Source organism: Parasteatoda tepidariorum, chromosome 3 (genome assembly GCF_982258835.1).
Source record: "Parasteatoda tepidariorum strain Cologne lab strain chromosome 3, Ptep-v5.0, whole genome shotgun sequence".
Classification (NCBI taxonomy): domain Eukaryota; kingdom Metazoa; phylum Arthropoda; class Arachnida; order Araneae; family Theridiidae; genus Parasteatoda; species Parasteatoda tepidariorum.
In genome coordinates, this window is record NC_141757.1 from 118,515,476 (window position 1) to 118,537,533 (window position 22,058).

General features: G+C 29.5%; 2 protein-coding genes across 4 annotated transcripts in view; one reads left to right on the plus strand and one right to left on the minus strand.

Moving 5' to 3' along the window:
- Positions 1–22,058, minus strand: part of LOC107454872 (oxysterol-binding protein-related protein 2) — a 108,175-nt gene that overhangs the window by 58,038 nt on the left and 28,079 nt on the right. Inside the window, exons 2-3 of the mRNA XM_087159976.1 lie at positions 15,307–15,382; positions 4,455–4,589 (exon numbers count right to left, since the gene is read on the minus strand). Of these exons, the coding sequence (XP_087016102.1) occupies positions 4,455–4,589; positions 15,307–15,382 (211 nt within the window). The remainder of the gene's footprint in view (positions 1–4,454; positions 4,590–15,306; positions 15,383–22,058) is intronic.
- The window catches only part of fray (oxidative stress responsive kinase frayed), a 103,551-nt gene continuing 98,193 nt past the window's right edge, over positions 16,701–22,058 (plus strand). Inside the window, exon 1 of one of the 3 annotated variants that reach the window (XM_071184593.2) lies at positions 16,701–16,920. The gene's annotated coding sequence lies outside the window, so the exon portion shown is untranslated. Of the gene's footprint in view, positions 17,027–22,058 lie in introns of all 3 variants that reach the window. The other 2 variants (XM_071184595.2, XM_071184600.2) reach the window with 2 other exon arrangements.

Below are 22,058 nucleotides of genomic sequence, written 5' to 3' on the forward strand. Positions count from 1 at the left end.
ATTTACTTGTTCTGATTTGGGTAAAGAAGTTGGGTTAGCTTTTGAAAATCAGTTAGTTAACATTATTTTAATTTCAAAATGTTCCAAAGAATAAATATTGTTTATTACACTTAATAGAAATATTGTGCAGTGTCAAAATAAGTTTTTGTCGTTAAATTCACTTAATTATATAAATTTCAACTAAACATTAATGCATGTAACGTAAGTTACCAAAAACTAGAAAAAGTTTTTGTGTGTAAAAAAGAACAAGTGATACAAAAGTAAGAATAATATTTTTTCTTCCTTAGAGGCTAACACTAAATAAGCAGCAATAGTTTTCTTTTCAAATATTACTTATTTATTGTTTTATGCCCCATTCAATATGTGTAACGTAAGTTACTGACATGCATGCAACGTAAGTTACCAATGTGAAATGAGTTTATTCCTCTTGAAAATTGGCATACAAACTAAATAAGATGTATCCAGTTACAATACCAAAGTTTAAATAAATTATCACTGCCCTAAGATATTAATTTTAATGAAACTCTTTGCTTTAAGTTATTAATTTGGGTGTTGGCATTCATATGTTTTCAAAGTTGAACGAAATCTTTCGACAGGCACCGGGAGTTAAGGATGTAGTTATAATTAGAGATGCTAATGGTAACAAAAAGAAAGTACAAGCACGGCATCTTCATCATTCAGTTCGAGAAATGCACCAAATGTTTATGGAAGAAAATCCAGAATGCAAAATTGGAAAAACTAAATTTTTTTGATCTCCGTCCAAAGCATGTCTTGCTTAGTAACAAACTTCCAGGCAATGCTTGTGTTTGTAAGCATCATGAAAAGTTCGGATTGACTAAGGAAGCCTTCAGCAAAATTTATAATGTTCCATCTTACGAAATTCCTTAGAAATTTATTTTATGTTTAGAAGAAAAAGCTGAGTGCGAGTCTCTCGAACAGATGAGTGGAGTGTCTAGTCTATTCTCAAAATTTCCACAGATTAAAAACATTAAGCAGATCCACCATTTAAGAGTACAAGAAGGCATACCAGAAGAGCTTTTTTTAGTGAAAGATGTTGAAAAAGAAAATGATGAATCCAAGATAAATACTGGGGGTTGATATATGGTTAGATAGGAGGACATGTTATATCCTGGTGTGGTAATGTCTGTTGCAGAGAAAGAATTTAAAGTCAATGCAATGGCTGTTGTGGGAATCTATTGTAAATGGCCTGAAAAAAAGAGATGAAATATTCTACCAGAAAGAAAGCATGGTGAAAAGAATTGAGCCCCCTGTACTAGTTAATAACAGAGGACTTAATAAGTTTGCAGTTATGTGTGAATCAAAAGTATCTGAATTTACTTCATGTACACTTTTTCTCCCTTGCACTATACTGTTTAAATAACTTAATTTGCATTTGTACATTATTTGATAAAAGTTTGATACAAAGGGAATTTCGTAACGTAAGTTACTGTAACGTAAGTTACCCACTTAAAAAATTATATTTAATTTAACTTTTGAAATAAAATCTTAAATCTAGGCATAAGAAATATTTAAACATGTCAGAAAAATGATACATATAATCTTAATCATGAAACTTTTGTATAAGAACAGAATTTTGACTTCAAGTGTATTGCAAATTTATGCCATTCCTTTTTCGGTAACGTAAGTTACCACACTAATTTTAGGCTTTTACACTGTTTAAATTGAAAAATAATAATTATTTTAATTAAGATTCCTTTTGGTTTTGATTGTAATTTTAAGAAATCACTTTATTTTAGTATGTGTATTCATATTATTTGCTTGCTTCTAAGTTCTCAAAGCAATAAAGTTTATGTGAATGTAACGTAAGTTACCGTGGAATAGCCCACATATATACAGTACCGCTCAAAAGTATCAGTACACCTAGAAACTTATAAAAAAAATGGCAAAATTCAAAGTGTTATAACTTCTTTAAAAATGATCAAAAATGCTTCTGCTTTAGCTCATTTTGAAGCTTAAAATCTCTACTTTTATGTACTTTAATTGTTTTTAATTAATATATTTTGCTACTATGTACAATTACACTCTAAACAATCATAGAAAATTGTATTAATTTTTTGTGAAGTTTGACGCGATGTACGGGCACAAGGGGGTTAGATATTGTTAATTTTTATTATACCATTGAAAAATTTGGACTTTTAGCTTTCCTTTAAAAAAACAAAATTCCAAAAAAACATGTTTTTTGACGAAGTTATTGTCAAATAAAAAAAAAGGGTTTTTTTCAGAATTTAATGATTTTTCAGCAATTATAATGAATTTTAGTGTAATTATAATATGATATGAAAATTTTTTAATTAAAATAAATTAAAATTTTATATTTCTCGATAATATTATTTCATAATTTATTATAACAATTTTAACTTTTTTTTTCGGAAAATATAATAATGAAATAAGAATCAACGTTTACAACGTTGTGTGCTGCAATTATAAAAGCGCGGGGAGGATATTTTGAAGAAAGCAAAATATGATGTAAAATATTTTTTCATTATTACATTTTTGTTTTCAAATTTTTTCTGAGAAAAATACGAAAAAATAAATTTCAAAATATTAAATTGTAAGCGTTGATTCTTATTTCATTATTATATTTTCCAAAAAAAAAAGTTAAAATTGTTATAATAAATTATGAAATAATATTATCGAGAAATATTAAATTTTAACTTATTTTAATTAAAAAATTTTCATATCATATTATAATTACACTAAAATTCATTATAATTGCTGAAAAATCATTAAATTAAAAAAAAAAACCTTTTTTTTTATTTGACAATAACTTTGTCAAAAAACATGTTTTTTTGGAATTTTTTTTTTAAATGAAAGCTAAAAGTCCAAATTTTTCAATGGTATAATAAAAATTAACAATATCTAACCCCTTTGTGCCCGTACATCGCGTCAAACTTCACAAAAAATTAATACAATTTTCTAGGATTGTTTAGAGCGTCATTGTACATAGTTGCGAAATATATCAATCAAAAACAATTAAAGTTCATAAAAGTAGAGATTTTAAGCTTCAAAATGAGCTAAAGCAGAAGCATTTTTGATCATTTTTAAAGAAGTTATGACACTTTGAATTTTGCCATTTTTTTATAAGTTTCTAGGTGTACTGATACTTTTGAGCGGTACTGTATATAATATTATATATACAGGGTCATTCATAATTCCCTCCGGGCAGGAACTGGACTATCGCATTGATGTATGCCGTGTGACCAAGGGTTCACAAATAGAACACCTGTAATGTATGTAAGTAAAACTTGAATAGTTTCGGAATAATTTCATATGTTTCTTTTTTTTCATATTCGTCTTCTTTTTTTTTTTTACTATAACGCTTCGAAACCCCGGAGGGAATTATGAATAACCCTGTATGTATATACATTTTATAATTTTTCCACGCTTTAATCGCGTGAACATCTTTGTCGGTGATTGCCTTGTCTCTGACAATCTTGAAATAGGAAGGAAGTGTTTAAATTGTCTTTGACAATTTTAAAAAATGTTGAAATAAGTAGGAAATTTCATGACTATTAAAATTATTAATCAACAAAGGAAAGCAAGCTAAATATTAACTTTCAAATGGAAATAAAAGATAATCATTAAAGTAAGCTATCCAATTAATAGTTATAAAAACAAATTAACAAAGGATAACTAACAGAAAAATAAGCTAACAATTAATAATCACCAAAAATACTAGTTAACAAGAAATCACAAAAAAATAACAGTTAATAGCCATAGCAAACAAGCGAACAATTAATAACTAGCAAAAAAATGAATAAATGTTACTAACTAGTAAAAAATTAGTCGAAAGAAATAATTAATCCCTTAATAAACGTGCTTTTGCAGTACACATTATTTTATTTCACATTCAAAATTATTATCACAAACTATTTAACACAGTGTATTATGGGTAAGTAAACAACTTTTAAACTAATTTTTTTCATTGTGTGCCGTCAAATTTCGAAATCGTTAAAAATGTGCCGCCCCCCAAAAAAGGTTGAGAATCACTGCTCTAAGGTATCGTGATAAAATTACTACAATTACCAAATTTTAATACATATTATAACACCATATTTTATTGTTTATTTTACCAGAATCATTTCCAAAGCGTTTTTCAATGTTCCTACAAAGACAGAAGCAGAATAAATTTTGAGTATAATTTCTTACTCAATGCATTCAATACAGTAGTTCTTTTTTAAATGATAAAATAATATTATTTTAGTATTTAGTGTACAGTCTTAGAAAATTTGTGATACATTAAACAATAATATTTCTCTAGCCTAAACAATCTTCCTCAAAGTGAAATCATATTATCGAGCAAAATAATCTTTCTTTACATAGCTCAGATTGAACGGAATTATAAATCATTGTAAAACAACTTATTGAAAGTTTTATGAAATAATCCCGATATAACGGTTTTTAATGTTTCTGAGAATGAATGAGAGACTCACTTGCAGTCGCTGTAGTGGATCGGCGCATTCAGATGCTTTGTTCAATAGGTAGGAATATTCCATGTATTCCGAGATTCGTTGTAGAAAACTCAAAGGCTCATTGAACTCGACAGGCATTGTAATACTGGAGAGTTCCTGAAATGGACACAAAATACAAATATATTTCAAGAAACTGAAAGGGAAAGAAAGAGATCATTAAGCCTGCCAGGACTATCCAAAACCATTGGAATGTATCATGGAGTTTTTGAATTCCATTTAATACGCTGTTAAAAAATATATGTTTCTTATGACATTATTTTTTTACTTGATCAAAAACTTTATTCGTCTTAAAAATATTAAAATTGAAAGTAACGTTCGACATGCATCGAGCACTCAGAAATAGGTGCCCATTTTCAAGACTTTGCCAGATGTGATTGAGAAGAAACAAAAATGATTTGAAATATAAAACGTAATATTGTCAATAAAAAATAGCAAAAATAAAGAGGAAATACAAGCCTAGAAAAACCATAGCAGCCAAAAGAGAAAAACAATTAATAACAGAACAATAAAACACAGTGGCTGAGAGGGGCAAATTAGGATAAAATGCATTTCCACGTGCTATGGAGAGGTGGTGAAGGGCTTATGATTTTAAAAAAAGAATCACCATTCATATGAATAAAACAAGTTTCCATCAAGATGAGCTGATGCTATTGGGGTGGTTCATATGAATGTTGATTCCTTTGGTAGAGACATTAGTTCTTTATCGCCTCTCCATGGCGCTTAGAAATGCATTTTTCCCTGATTTGCCCCTCTCGGCAGCTGTGGTTCTTTTTGTTTTGTTTTTCATCGTTTCTTCTCACTCGGCTACTGTGGTTTTTCTAGCACTAATACTCCCCTTTATTTTCCACTTTTCATTTAAAGCTTTACGTTTGATATTTCAAATTACTTTTGTTTCTTCTCATTCATGTCTGGCATGTCTTTTAAAGGGGTGCCTAATTTTGAGCGTTTGAAACAAGTCTACTGTTAATTCCAATTTGAACATTTTTGATGAGAATGAAGTTTTTAATTAAATAATATCTTATCGCTTCAGTTTCTTGGTATTATTTTTTTTCTTGTTTCCATAAATTTCCTTTTAAAACTAGACCAAAAAGAGTTTTGAATCAAAAAAGTATTAACCTTTTCTATTATTTTTTTCTACGATAATTAGTATCTTCTTTATTTTGCATTGTTTTGAATTAAATTGAAACAATCTAAAAATTAATTATTTTCTCTCATTACCATTTTAACCTAAGACCATTTAGGACATCATTTTATCAAAGTATGGATAACTGTATTAAATAGTTAATCCGAGTTACAAATTTATATTTTTTCGAATGAAAATAATTAGCTTAGTTGAATTTTAAAAAATGATAATTATTATAAATTATATGGTTAGTTTTGAATTTTTTACCACCAAATTCACTCGTGGTTTTGCTCTAAATTACATGAATTGATATGAGCGTAGTAACAACTAAGACTTATTTATATTATTAAGTTAAGAATTTTTATCTAAACTATTTAAGAAAACTTATAAAAAATTTGAGTTGAAATTCCTTACATAGTTTTATTTAAAATTAAAACAAAGTATAAATAAACTTAAAATAAATTTAGTTTACATTTTTGCTAGTCAAGTTCTCTCTTGGATTAGCTATAAATCATGCAAAAAATATCATAACAAATTCACTATTCTATTCTTAACCTTTCCATTTTATCAAATTAAAGATAAGTGAATCAAGCTTAAGTAACGAAGTCGAGTTGGAAATTAAATTAAGTGGACCTTTTACTGGGGCCTGTCAATTAGCAAGGTTAATTCAATACTTGAAATAAAAGCTATTTGATTAACTAAAAAATGTCGGCAAAAAAAACTCTTAATATTTGAGAATAAGTTTTCAAGATGAAGAAGTCAAATAGTGTTTTCTTTTAAAAGAATTTAGAATATCTCTGAAGTTACACAAACTTAAAAAGAGTAAAGCTTATTTGCATATTTCCCGCGTAATTGAATTTAGTTCCATATTTGGAATGCCAAAAAACATTTTTATAAACAATAAAGAAAACAAAGAATATTTTGTTTTAGATCGTATTTTCCAGAAGAAAAAAAATTTCTGTTGGCAATAAAATTCAAAGATAAAACTTTTCGTAAGTAATAAGTGTGGATATTTGTTTGTAACTCGAGATGATATAAAAAAAGAGCATAAAATTCAAATATGAGATAAAATAACTATATTAATAGCTTTTCTCAAAATAGTTTTTTCTTTTTCTTTTGGACATTCTGGTCCTAAAGCAACAACTCACATTAACTTGATAAAGTTAGAATTCATTCATATTTAAATACTTGCTTACTACTTTAAAATATATTTTAACATGATGATTGTTGAGTTCTTCAGGCAAAGTTGCAGTAAAAGATCTATATATATTTTTAATTCTAAAAAATAAATAATTTCTTCTTTTTAATTAAAATTTCAAGTAATTTCTGCTTTTTGAAATAGAGCATTAAGAAATGCTCTAAAAATCAAATACTGATTAAACTTCGGATAGTTATGTGTAATAATTTTTCCCCCACTTTTAAATTGTTATTTCAAGTAATAGTATTTATCTTTGAAAAAATCATTCAATTAATTTTTTTATTAGAGAATCGGTATGAAAATGGCAGGAGCAGATTTAATATTTCGCATAAATTGTAATGTAAACAAAACCTAATATTTATTAAAATATATTTTTAAAAAAATACAGAAGAGTTAAAATTGCTTTATTTTATAATTAAGGCCTTTCACAAATGGTGTCCCTCCTGGAAGGATAGGGAGAGTGATCGAAAATTGTGACAAGAGGGAGGAATAACAAGTAGTGTGACACCATACATTTTGGTCAACTTAAAAATACTTAAAGTCAATTAATTTTATTTTATTACCGGTGTTAAAGCTCCGACCCAATTCAGAGTTAACAACTATCAATGACGAAAGCACAGTAGCATTCCAATTTTGAAATCAATCCAGATGTCAAATAAACTCCTGGATCAAGCGTTGAGAGAAACTAGCCTTCGTGGAGTATACTGCATTTGCGTTACATGGAGAGGAAAACTGCGAAAACCTGCCACAGTTTGCCCTACGGCAAGGGGATTCTAAACCATGACCCGTCTACTACTGAGGTTATTTATGTCAGCACTGTGATAGGTGCGAGCCGGAAGCAGAATTTGTATCAACCAGCCAAAGCTAAGATTTGATCCTGAGTCGCCTCATTGGAAGAAGTGTGCTCTATCCCCTGAGCCATCCTGGCTCCAGTCAGTTAAATAAATATTTTTCATAACTTCAGTTTTTATACTTTTTTTCATATTTTTTATCAAAGTAAGCTCATGTCCCAGCATTTCATTAATCATTGTTGTTGGTACACTTATAAATATCATTAAAACAAAAAAATTTAAAATAAAGTATGAAATATTATTTATAGCATGTCACTGTGGACCAGAAGACCATGATCTTTGGCCAAAAGTCAAAAATTAAATTTTCAACTAAAATATGTGTTGGCAGTTTTAATATAGCCTAAATTAAGTATTCATAATCATTCCGAACATTATAATTTACTTTTTAGACCGACGAGAGTGCAATGTAATGAAAAATAAGCTTAAAAAAAAATTTAATGTAATTTTTTAATTTTTATTTCAGAAATATTTATAAGAATTTCACCTTACTGTTACATTTTTATCAGAGTAATTAGTCCGAAAATATAGTACAATTTTTCAATTTGTTGGATTAGTTAATACTCTTGACAAACCTATAGTTTATATCTTATCATTTGACATTTTACAAAGTTTGAATGACTTTAGAAACTTAGTTCCAAAAAGTTCCACGAGGTAATTAGCTAAACTTTTTTTTGTTGTCTTCTTTGATGTTTCTTCTTTCGAAAAAACCTGCCCCATTTTGCCCGTATTACAAAGGTGGACTAAGTATGCCGAAAAACAAAAAGTATGTTACGAAAATTATTATATTTTCATTGCTATATTTAATTATTTAAACGTACTGTATTATTATTTTTTTTCTTGCTCGCCATATTCAGCCGCCATTTTGTTTTTTGGGGTATTTTTAGTGTATTTCACAATTTCAACAATGAATTCAATTTACCTGCACAAAAGAACCCCTGAATAAAACCCTCCAAATTTTGAAACAAATTTTATCGAAATACTAATTTTGACCACGAAACCTTGGATGCTAGCCCACTGTGCATGTGTTTGGATTCTGAATCGCTATGATTTGTTTTTATAATATAGCTTGATAATTTGACAAGGGGGGTATGGTGAAGTGTGATATTTTGTAACAAATGGGAGGAAGGGGGTCAAATATATTAGAAAATTTGTGTGACATAATATATGAACGATCTTAATGGTTTCTGATATAATGTTTTTTTCCAATAAGCAACCACTTTCTTCCTCTAAGCTTTTCAATAATGAGAGATAATAAATGGACATTATTTTAAATGTTGATATATTTTAAATAAAACATACTATTTGATATATTTTAGTTTTAAAAAAAACATTTTTGTTTAATTGTTTAACCGCTCAACAATGTATATTACGTTTTGTTCATCTAGAGGCGTAAATAACACCCCTGCTATCCCAGAGGAGCGGGGGGCGCACGAGGTTTGATGACGCACGGCCCAAAAATAATTTACTAAATGAAGGAGTCAAAAAAAACTATTATATATGTATATAGATATATAGATAGATATAGATAGATATAGATATAGATAGATAGATAGATGTAGATAGATAGATAGATAGATGTAGATAGATAGATAGACAGATAGATAGATATAGATAGATAGATATAGATAGATATAGATATAGATAGATGTAGATAGATAGATAGACAGATATAGATAGATAGATAGATATAGATAGATAGATATAGATAGATAGATATAGATAGATAGATATAGATAGATAGATATAGATAGATAGATAGGTAGATAGATATAGATAGATATAGATAGATAGATAGATATAGATAGATAGATAGATATAGATATATAGATATAGATAGATAGATATAGATGGATAGATATAGATAGATAGATATAGAGAGATATAGATAGATAGATATAGAGAGATATAGATAGATAGACAGACAGACAGGTAGGCAGGCAGACAGGCAGCAGACAGACAGACATTGCAAAAACTTTTAAACGCAATTTGATCCTAAATTCACTAATAGTGTATGCAAACGTATTGAAGTACTGTCATTTTATTTTTTTTCTTTATAAACAAGTAAATTATAATTCCCATCATGGTCTGAATGAAAGTTTGTACAGAACTTATCTTCTAACAAACATTAAGTTCATTTTCTTGTTTATTCATTATGAAAATTTTAGAGCAGTTTTTAGGAAGTCAAAACGAGTTTTAGTCAGAAAGTCTGAAAAGAAATAAACTTTCTATAAATTACAGAAAATGAAAGAATCTTGAAGAAAACAACGATAAATAATAGAAACTCGAAAAAAAGAAATCGGGAAAAAGGCGTGAAATATTATCAGGTTGTAGGGAATAGTTTAAACGGAATAAGAAAAAAATGTATTGAAAAGAGTGTTAGAAAATGGGGAACTAAAAAGAATCTTTGGTCATTAAACGGAATACGCGAGTCTAGGGAAGACACTTAAAGGTACTCGTGATAAAAATAGAAATCATTTTTCGCGAAATTTATTTTACACATTTAGGTGCTCTTAAATCTTTTCGTTTCATGTTCCCGAAAAGAGATAAAAACTTTTGAAAAATTCCATTACCTGCTCTACAAATATTTTTTTTCCACTCAAGACAGAGGTATTCATTTAAAAACTAAGCCTAATTATGAAAACATTTTATTGCCCTCACTACAGTTTTTTAGAAGAGGTATTAAAAAATAATCTTTTCTATATAAACAGAATTTGGATAAACACAGGAAAATCTACACAGTGAAAAATACGGTATTTATACGGTAAAATCTATTTTTACTGGAACATATTACGAACAAAAATCTGATATACCGTAATATTTACAGTAATAACTGCCGTAAAAACATTGAATCACTTTAATTAAATAAATGTTACTGTAAAAAGTGCTGTATAAAGTATGGTGCGGTTTTCTATCGTGGTATGAAAAAAAATTGATTTTGCGGATAAGGCACCTAAAGTAACGGTACTTAATACCGTAATTTTTTACAATGTGATGCTGCAGATTTTTTTTTATTATTTCAACAAATTCAGCACAGATAGTTTTTGAAAAAATCATAATTAAAACTTTTGGATTACATTAAACCATACTATTGTTCAAATTCTTTTCGACCTTTATTTGAGTATTTATTTGAAATTATTTGAAAGTTAAAACATATCATGGTACTTCTTAAACTTTATTTACCTGTACTGTGGTTTGCCTTTGACGAAAACTTGCTTTAATTAAGGTTATTAAGGTTACAAAAGTTGAACCGTATTCTGGTTCAATATCCCGATGGTATCATTTAACTTTAATCATTTTTCGTGAGTGTCTGGAAAAATATGATTTTCCATATGATTATTCTTGGACCCTTATTTTTTTTAAACATTTTTTTCTTGATTTTATACAATAAATGGTGCTTTATCTTTGTCGATATTTTTGTGATTTAGAGTAAGTCTCTTATTTTTTCAGGAAATAAAGAGCTAATTAATTTGGTGGGAAATTTGAATTCTGAGAGATCCTTCCAATACTTTTTAAATTCCGATTTATCACTAATCTTCATACGTTTGATCCCTTTAGGATACGTGATCGCGCGATTCTCCCTTCAAGGCACAAGTTGTATCACATATGAAACGAGTGTTTCTGATTCAAACGATCCAAGATCACATGGATGATCTCGTATTGCAACTCGTTTTAGTACGTATACGTATTCTTTAGTGCTTACTAACTAGCAGTGTACGGGCCTGAAGAAGCTCTTCTTTCTCTTTCCACCGGTCGGTGAAGGGATTAAAGAAATTTAAATTTACTTTGTTGTTCTAAAAAAATGCAATTGTGAGTATTAAAGAAATGTTTAATTTTGAATTTAAGCATTACAATGAAAACCTATCTCAAAATTATCTCCATTACGAGGGTACTTTAGTAGTTTCCAAATAAATATACAGGATGATATCGCTATCCTTACAAATGTTATATCAACTTCTCAGTAATCTTTAAAAATGAGTTCACATGAATATTTCCATTTGACTTAGATTTAATTTAACATCTTAAACAATGAATCAAATTTTGTTTCACTAGAGATTTGAGGTATTTTAACTTTTTCCGCATTCTTTATCTCTATAAGCTTACCATTTTTAATAGTTACAGCTTATAAATGACTGAATACATTTTCAAATATGTTTCACCTAGAACCGTATGTACCAGAAAAAAGATAGTAGTTTAACACAATTATTTTTCCCAAACCTATATGAAATATGTTGTTCATTTATGTTTTGGAGGTTAACGCTGTTTGTTATGCTATGTTATGTTACGTTGTGTTATGTTATGTTATGTTATGTTATGTTATGTTATGTTATGTTGTGTTATGCTATGTTATGTTACGTTATGTTATGTTAATGCAAAAATTTATCATTCAAATTTTTAATATTTAATTGATTACTTCACTTAAACCGAAATTAGATACAGTAAATTCATTTCATGAAAGAAATTTTGCTAAAAAAATCAAATGTAAAAGAAAAAAAATTAGTAGGTCAGTAGAAATTTTTAATAAATTAGCTGTATAATTAAATGTATTAGATCGAAAATATTAAAAAAGTTTTTTTAGGGGAGAATTATTGAAAATTGTTTTTGTTTTTTTTGAAAAGTGGGGGGGGCGAAAAAAGTTTGTGAACCTATGATTTACATAATAATAAAACAAATCTCTTTTATCGAAATAAAAAAAGGAGTAAGATGAGTAATAAAAAAATGATTTGCTCCTGTTGTTCCTGAAGAAGACTTGGAGTTTTCTTGTTCTCCCTAACTTCTCTGTGAAAACTGTATCTGTGGCCTCTGACCCTTGACTCACATTCGAAAAATCTTATTTCCCCTCTGTTAAATTTATGTACTTATACTTCGATTTTCGGGATCTCAGTATCTGATCTTCATCATCTAACTTGCCGTCAGTTTTTTCTTATCCTTCTTCCGAGATTGAGTTTATGTTTAATTTTATTTATTTATTATTTTTTGTAGTATTTTACCACCAAATGCAGAAACTGCTCCTGTGCTAACTACGTGGCTATGCCCCCCCCCCCTTGACGCTACGTTTTTTGTCAGTGCATTTGCTTCAGTTTCCTTTATAGTGCTAATTCTTTTATGAGTGTTTTCTTTTGTGAAGTTTTGGATGCTACTTCCTGTTTCTGCTTTTAGGATTTTTCTTGCTGTGGTAGTATTATTTTCAGTTTCACGGCAGGTGATAATTTATTTTGTTTTATATTTTCTTTGCACACACACACACACACACACACACATATATATACACTGGTTATCATAAATTAAGGAAAAATCACAAAAATAGCGATAACTCTTTCAAAAGTAAGCCAAACCGTGCAAAATTTGCATATGTTGTCCACTAAGAGTAGCTGAGTAAAATTGCAATATGCAAATTAGTGGCGCTGCACTCGGCTTACGTCATCTGCCTGGAGCATAAAAGTCCAAGTTTGAGAGAAAGCACACAAATTTTACTGTGATTGCGACATTGAAAATCTGAGATAGCCAATTCGTAATAATGACCTCTAGGCATCATTTGCCTGAAGAACTACGATGGAGAGCCATCGGGAGACTAGAGGCAGGGCAGAGTCAATCAGAAGTGGCCAGATGGCTAAATGTGAGTCCATCTGTGGTTCATAGACTTTGGAGGCAATTTCAAACCACAGATTCGGCATCTAGGAGGTTCAGTCAAGGACGGCCAACTGTTACGACCAGTGCCGATGACCGATATTTGACATTAAGTGCACGCAGGAATAGAACCGCTACTCCGACACATCTTAGATCCTCTCTTGCTGCAGCCACCGGAAGGTTGGTGTCAACGTCAACTGTGCGCAGAAGGCTCCACGAAGGTGGTCTGTATGCGAGACGACCAGCCATTTGCGTGCCGCTCACATCACGCCATAGGAGAGACCGTTTGCAGTGGGCCCGACAACATGTCCACTGGACGTCAGATCAATGGAGGCCTGTTCTCTTTACGGATGAGTCCAGGTTTAGTCTAGAAAGTGACAGTAGACGTTATTTGATATGGAGAGAACCTGGGACCCGTTATCATCCATCAAACATCCGTGAAAGAGATGCATACGGAAGAGGCAGTGTCTGTGTTTGGGGAGGCATATCCTTAGGAGGGCGCACATACCTCCATGTCTTTCCAAGGGGAACCGTGAATGCTCAGGTTTATCGAGACAACATCCTTGATGCTTATGTGCGCCCATATGCCGGGGCAATTGGTGATTGCTTCCTGTTACAGGACGATAATGCAAGACCACACAGAGCTCGCATTGTTGATGATTATCTTCAACAGGAAACAATTACTCGCATGGAGTGGCCAGCTCGATCCCCGGACTTGAATCCTATCGAGCACGTTTGGGATGCTCTAGGGAGGCGTGTATCTGCCATCAATCCGCCCCCTCAGACCCTTGCCACGCTTGCAACTGCTTTACAAGAGCAATGGCTCTCACTTCCTATTGAACTGATAGACCGCATAATTGAAAGCATCACACATCGCTGTTTGTGCTGTATTGCTTCTAGAGGCAATCATATTCCATATTAAAGGTACTTTTTCTATTGCAAACCGATACTTCCAATTTGTTTATTTTATACATGTGCTAATTTCTATACTACTATTAATGTCTGATAATTTCTTTTTATGTTGTTTAATACCTTACTATGTGTTGTATATTGTGGGTAAGTTTCATAAAATTCCATGTGTAATTTCTTGAGTTATCGCGATTTTTGTGAATTTTCCTTAATTTATGATAACCAGTGTATATATATATATATATATATATATATATATATATATATATATATATATATATATATATATATATATATATATATATATATATATATATATATATATATATATATATATATATATATATATATATATATATATATATATATATATATATATATATATATATATATATATATATATATATATATAATACAAAAATTATAAATACTTTTGTATTAATTAAACCATTAAAACTCTTTCGTTTTCATAAAATGTCTTCGGTAAAGAATAGGTGTAGAAATTCTATTTTGGGACTTCAAGGCTGAAAACATACCATTGAATTATAATTAGATTTATATTTCAAAGGAGGAGTTATTTTTAGAATCTTGTCCCTTTTTCTCTTACATATTAAGAAGCATTAAATGATTTTCCATAATGCGTAGAGTTACCATGTATGTACGACTGGAACCGGTTTACATCATTCTCTGTTTGTATTTAATGCGGGAGAGATTGTTTTCGCTTGTCTCTTGCTGATTAACGTGTTCCATAAAAGATCTGCCGAAACCATCAGGAGTGAGTTTTGTCCACACTCCCTCCCTTGTGGAGTGTGGATGTGAACTGTTATAACCACCAACCTACCTTTAAATAAACCTTTTGAGAACTTATTATGGCTTACGACTGAATTATTAAAGGTGAATACAACAATGATAACAGGGATGTAGTCCTGTTATTATATATATATATATATATATATATATATATATATATATATATATATATATATATATATATATATATATATATATATATATATATATATATATATATATATATATATATATATATATATATATATATATATATATATATATATATATATATATATATATATTGAAATTACTTACTTTTCCGATGCTATTTTTGAGAATACTGAAAAGATTGACATCTTTCTTTGTAGAGGACGGAGCAGGGAGTCTAGACCTATAAAATAAACAATCATTGATTAAAATAATTTATGTCAAGCAAGTTCGAAGCATGATTCTAAAATCTTTTAAAGCCTGCTACCAGTTACTAATATTTTCCCTGCTTTGTAGTTATTTAGACATTAACTAAAATCTACTTTTATTACAGTTGTTATGGAAAATGTGAATGCAGAATTGTTTTATAAGCAGTGTGCTTTAATTTCAAGTGATAAAAGCCTTAAAAAAATTCCACAAACAAATAATTTATAGCTTTTTTAAATGGTCTTTAATATTATTCCTCTCATATCTATCTACATAAATCGTTAGATTCTGTTTTACTTTGGTTTAGAATCAGTCCATTTTTTTCTGGCTGAAATAGTACCGTGTAAGTCAAAATATTATTTTATTGAAACAATTATACAAAATAACTAAATTCAAGAGGTCAATCGATTGGTAAGCTGATTTGCATCACTACTTCGAATCAACTAGTTTATACAAATTTGAATCAATGAGTCAGATTTTTTGTTCTTAACTACACCATAAAAAATTTCAGATCAAATTACGGTAAAAAGTACCGGCATTCAGAACGTTGATACTTCTGAATGCCAGTACTTTTACAAGTTCTGGTAAAAAAGGATTTTGCAGTAAAACTGTAAAATCCTTTTTTACCAGAACTTGTTTCGGAATAAAAAAAACTGATATACTGTTATAATTAAATTAAAATCACAGAATTACTCTAATTAAATAACAGTTACTGTAAAAAGTATGGCATAATATTTTACAGTACAAATGGATTTTATGGCTGTTGCACCCTAAGTGCCGGTACAGTAATTTGATTCTGAATTTTTCATAATGTAATCTTTATTGTTGATTAGAGTCATTTCACTGATTTGAATAAGTGGCAAAATGAATCAGTGGACGATTTCGAATCAATGGTCTAGAATTCCCTAATTCGTTTGACAAACTAAAATTAACTCATACAAATTAATAATTTATAATTCCTTTTCTCTAATAGAAACGAGTGTAAAGTTGAAAATCGTTAACCGCACCTATATCAAAATGTCGAAACGGATCAGTACCTCAGTCTACGCATAACACTTGTAAACAAAGTTTTGTTTATTTTCTTCCGAAAGACATCTCTAAGTCAAAGTGCATAAAGAGAGGCCCTAAGAAGGATTTTATTATAGCTAGAAAACACAGGTACTTGAAATAGCTTTGAATATATCATGGAAGCCGGAGTAATTCGGAAGTCTTATCAATATGACTCATATATGCATACATATCTTACACATCTAGAATTCGGAATAATTTCCTCTCAACTATCTTTTTACGAAATTAGAAGGAAGTTGGCATTGAAAGCAAACACCTTACGCAAAATAGAAGCAGAGATAGCTTTCGAGATATCTTTTCTTATATGCTAATGCACAACAGCTGCTGGATGACAGAGCGCCTTGTCTGGAAGACAGAGGTAACTTTATTTTTGAAGGCTGCTGCATAAACGAGTAGGAGAGGAATTTAAAACAAAACAAAAAAAAGTATTTCTTTCGTCAACTTAGAGTAAGTCAAGTAAATTATCATTGTTGAAATAATTATAAAAGTTACAATTTTTAATTTGATTCATATTTAAAACAAAGAAAAGTAGCTCCTTCAGTAACTTAGGAAAGTAAGTCACATAAATTATCATTGTTGAAATAATTATAAAAGTTGGAAATCTTAAATGTAATTTAAATAGTATCTACAAACAAAAAATATATATAGATTTCCTTCATCAACTTAGGAATGTAAGTCAAATGAGTCTTCATTGCTGAAATAATTATAAAACTTTACAATTTTTAAATGATATTTAAAACAAATAAATTCTTTATCTTAGGAAAGTGAGTTATATCAATTGTCATTGTTGAAATAATTAGACTAGTAAAAGTTTTTAAAAAAACAAAAGAAAATATTACCTTAATTGACTTAGGAAAGTAAGCCAAATGAATTGATATTGTTGAAATAAATTTCAAAATTATTTATTTAACTATCGCTTATCACAAGTAATAAGAAAAGAACAGATTAGATATTTTTTAAATTACCATTTATTAAGTGTGAATAAAAAGTTTAAAATGCAGCTCCTTGTTTGGAAAACATGTATTTTTTAAAGATTGCATGAACGAGTTGGTTAGAAAAAATTTTAACGGTTTTTTTCATCAGCAAAAAATTAAGAAATTATAAGTGTTGGAATAAATATAAAATTTTCATTTTTTATATGAAATTTAACTATAATGATTTAATTTGATTGCTCTACACTACTAATTTGTATTCTGATAAAAAAAAAGATTAAATTTTTTAAATTATTGTTTATTTCTAAAGTATCATTTTTAAAGTGCAAATAAAAAGTTTGAAAAGTGTAAAACTGAGTGCCTTGTAACTTTTTAGAGCAGCGTAAACACATGTGAGAATTTGAAACAAAAAAAAAGTATTGCCTTTTTCAATTCAGAAAACAAGTAAGACAAGTAAACAAGCAAATTCTGAAATGAAATAAATTTTCATTGTTGTAATAATAAGTAATAATTTTTGCTTGTCATTTAAAGAATATTTAAAACGAAAGAAAGTTGCAGTCCGTCAACTAAGGAAAGTAAAGTCAGGTCATTTTGAAATAATTACACAAGTTAAAATGTAAATCAAATCTTAAGTATAGCCAAAAGAACAATGACTTTCGTCGACTTAGTCAAATAAATTGTCCTCGTTGAAATAATTATGCATATTACAATTTTTGCATGCAATTTAAGTAGTCATTTATTTTAGCAATCGCTTATCACAAGTTGTTTATTTTCCGATCAAAAAAGGGAAGATTAGATATCATTTCAAGCATCGTTTATGGCACGTAAATAAGCTGAGAAAAGAAAATTAATTATAGTGAATCAAGACGCGTTATATTGCCTTATAGTCAATTATAGTATTAGAATAATTATAGTGCATCAAAATTCCAGAATTAAAAAAAAAAACGAAATTAAATTAAAAGAAATTAAAGTAAGTGGTAAAAAAATTGAGGAAAGATTATGAAAATCATCACTTCTTAATCTTTTTTTTAATGCATAAAATTAGTTCTTTTGGCCTGGCAATCAACTTAAATATTATTTAGGAGGATAATTCCTACTAAGTTTTAAAATGTTTAAATCCGTCTATGATTTTATTGCGTCTCGTTCATTTGACCGCAGTTTGCATTGACATAGCAAATGGTGATTTTTATGGCACTCTTTTTATTGGAATGCGTACTTCAAAATAATTTTTGTATCTTTTTACTTTAAAGAATAATGCCACTCCAAATATTTGATAAAAAAATTAAACAAACAATATTTTTTAATTTCTTCTCGTACTAGAGAAAGAAGCGAATGCAGCGGAACCTTACTAAAACCATTGAACGAATTACTCAAACATAAGGCGCATTTTTCTCGAATCTCTGTCGTTCAAACCTGATGATAGTGTAACTTGAATGAAAAATAATAATGTCGCATGATGTTTTAAATGTCACGTGCATTTATATTGCTTAAAAATCTGTTTATTATTCTACCGAAATGCCTGTTATCACCCAAAATTATTTTTTTCATCTATGACTCTTTCAATGAAAATCCAGAGAGTTTTAATTATTTATTTATTATTTTTAGGGTTACATATTTCGATAGTTCATCTTATTATTTTATTTATTTATTTTTGTTTCTCACTAGATAAAGAATTTTTTTTCTCATACCATTTGATTTTAATTTTTGTCAAGAGCCCTTCATTGCTAGACTTCTACATACCCATTCGAGAATGAAAAAAATAATTTTTTTGTGTATATTTCGAAATGTTATTGTCGAATTTTTATACTTTGAACAACTCTAAAAGACTTAAGTGTGCCTGTATAAAATTTGGGTTTATGGAAAGTGGACAGTCGTGATAGCATCAAAAATACAGCAGCGATGGCAGCATTTTATTGATCAGCTCGCAGTAGAGTATTTAAAGTGAATGTAAAGTCGAAATAAGATTTATGCGTTTAAAACAGAACAATACGCTGAAGTAAGATTTTTGTGGCATATTTTGCGCACGGTGCAAGCATTTATTCTTGGGCATTGATTCGTGGCAAACACTGTCCAGGACAGGGGTGGCGAACCTTTATACACCAACGTGCCATTTTTTCTAAAAAATTGTTTAATGAAACCACAGACGTGCCGTCAAATAATTTTGACTTCATGATTATTGGGAAAATAATAATACTAAATAATATCAACTTAAAACTCTTTATTTACATTGAAAAGAAAATACATTTTGCAATGTCTCAGTTATACGCGTAATTCAACTTAAAGTAGCATCAGTGGGACTTCTGTTATTGCAGATTAAATGACAAATGACTTATAGGTTGTAAGATATTAGTTTAAGCAGGACTGATGATTTTTTTGCTAGTTATTAATTGTTAGCTTGTTTTTTATGGTTATTAATTGTTTTTTAGCATTAATTGTTAATTTTTTTATTAATAATTGCTTATTATTTTGTTTTTTTGTGAATTTTAATTTAATTGTTACAAAGTTTCATAGTGTGTGACATTTGTGTAATAACAATTCATAGTGCAATAACAATTGTGATCGGTGGCGGGCCCAAAATATTGTGTAGCGTGCCATAAATGGCACGCGTGCCATTAGTTCGCCTTCCCTGGTCTACGACAAACGGCTATGACGTAACTAGGCTGTAAAAAGTTTCAAGAAAGGCGTACATCAACATCAAATCTGCTAAAACCCAGGGCAAGCAAGCATCATAATCTTCCGTTGATATCAATACCTCTGGGGGTACCGATCCAGGAGTTTCCTTGTCTTCTGGATTGGTTCAAAATTACAAGACTACGGCGTTGAACATTAGTAGTCGTAAACCCAAAAATTGGGTCGGCTGTTCAACGGCGGTCATAAAATTAAAATAAAATCTCCCGTTGATGTTTAAGGATTATTAAAGTGTTTACGATTCGTGACACCTCCGTGCAACAACTTTGTATAAGCAAATGAATGGTGCAATCAATTTCTGACCAATATTACTTCCTGTTTAATTTTTCTAAACTCACCCTAACAAAGCTTTGCCTTCACTTTAAATGCTCTCATGAGAACTAGTTAATAAGTTACAGGCATTCTTTGATGCACTTCTCTTTCCTTCATTTATAACCATGAATGGTATCGTTGCTATCGTTAGTGTTAGTATTATCGTAATATCGATAATAACGCATGGGTAACCCTTATATTTAAAAAAAGTAATCCATCTTCATTCCTTAATATAACAATGCCTCTTGATGCTTATTTCTCAACACAAATTACCTTTGATTAAAATGTTATTTGAATCTTAAAACGCTATTTTCAAATCCTTTGATTTCAAAACAGTGTTGTTCTCTCAGCAATAAAAGCTTTTAATCCTAATTCTTAAATAATAATACTTCATATACTCGTCAGGTACCTCTGTTTATTGCAAACTTCTATTGATAAACATTGATATTTTTTAATGCCATTTAAATCTAAAGTTACTTTACCCGTTAATGTTTGTAACCTGTTAAGAATTTTATTGTAATATTATCAGTAAAATGTTCTGTATAGAAAATAATTTTTACAAGCTATTGATAAAAAAATATGGTCAAAAGTACCAGAATATGGAAAAATTTACCGTGTTTCTAGCTCAATGGTAACACCATAGAACTCAGTAATTTTTACCGATCTACTTTGGTAAAGTTTTAATAAAATTATCACAATATGGTTTTATAATGTGTGATAAAATTTGATAAATCATGTAAAACTTGGTAATTTTATCACGATACCTTAGAGCAAGGCATTAAAAACATTTATTCGCCTAAATTTACTTTTCAGTTTTGTATTTTTTTACTGAATGTGAGGTAATAAGAACTATAGTTTTGAAAACCAGAATTTTCGGTAAGGAATTTGATGGGGAAAATTACCAAATGAATTATTTTTGGTTTTATTAACCGGAATTATGGTATCTTTTTATAAGGAAAGTCATTACCATACAGTATGATAATTTTCCCAGAATTTTTTCTTCGAGTTTACACAAATTGAAAGTAATCGCATGAAATAGTGCACGATGCAGTAATTAAGAAATACTGCTGACGAGCAGTGTGTATAATTAAGCCATCTCCATAGATCCTTTTTATCTCCCGAAAAAGCAGTGCTTGCATTATTGAGCAAAAACGGGTGCTAAGAGAGAGAGCTAAGGAAAAAAAAGTGTCAATAATCCTTAAATCGATCAGTCCTCCTGCCTAATTGACATTCTTCGACATCCTCGTGAATCGAACGTGACCTTAGCCAAACGACTCTCCAGATCTCGAAGTAACGACCTTGCCTGTGTGGCTTGCCCTTTTATGGGGTAACGATCAAAAGAGACAGCCTTCGTGGTTTTAGAGACAAACACACCTTCATGTCAAAATCAATAACTGAAGCTCTGGGTCTCGATTTTAATTTCCGTATGCAAGCTCCTCTTTGTAATTCGTTTTCGTGAAGTAAATAACATTATTTCCAATCTTAACCTGTTTCTCAGTGCTTATGTATTGGAAATCTCTGATACATTTTCTATTTATATATACTACATGATGGCACAGAGAAGCGAAAAATTTTTGTAATTTCCTTAAATAATCACTGGGAGAAAAGTAAACGTTTTTTTATGGGTGAAAATGCTTGTTTACAGTGTATCGT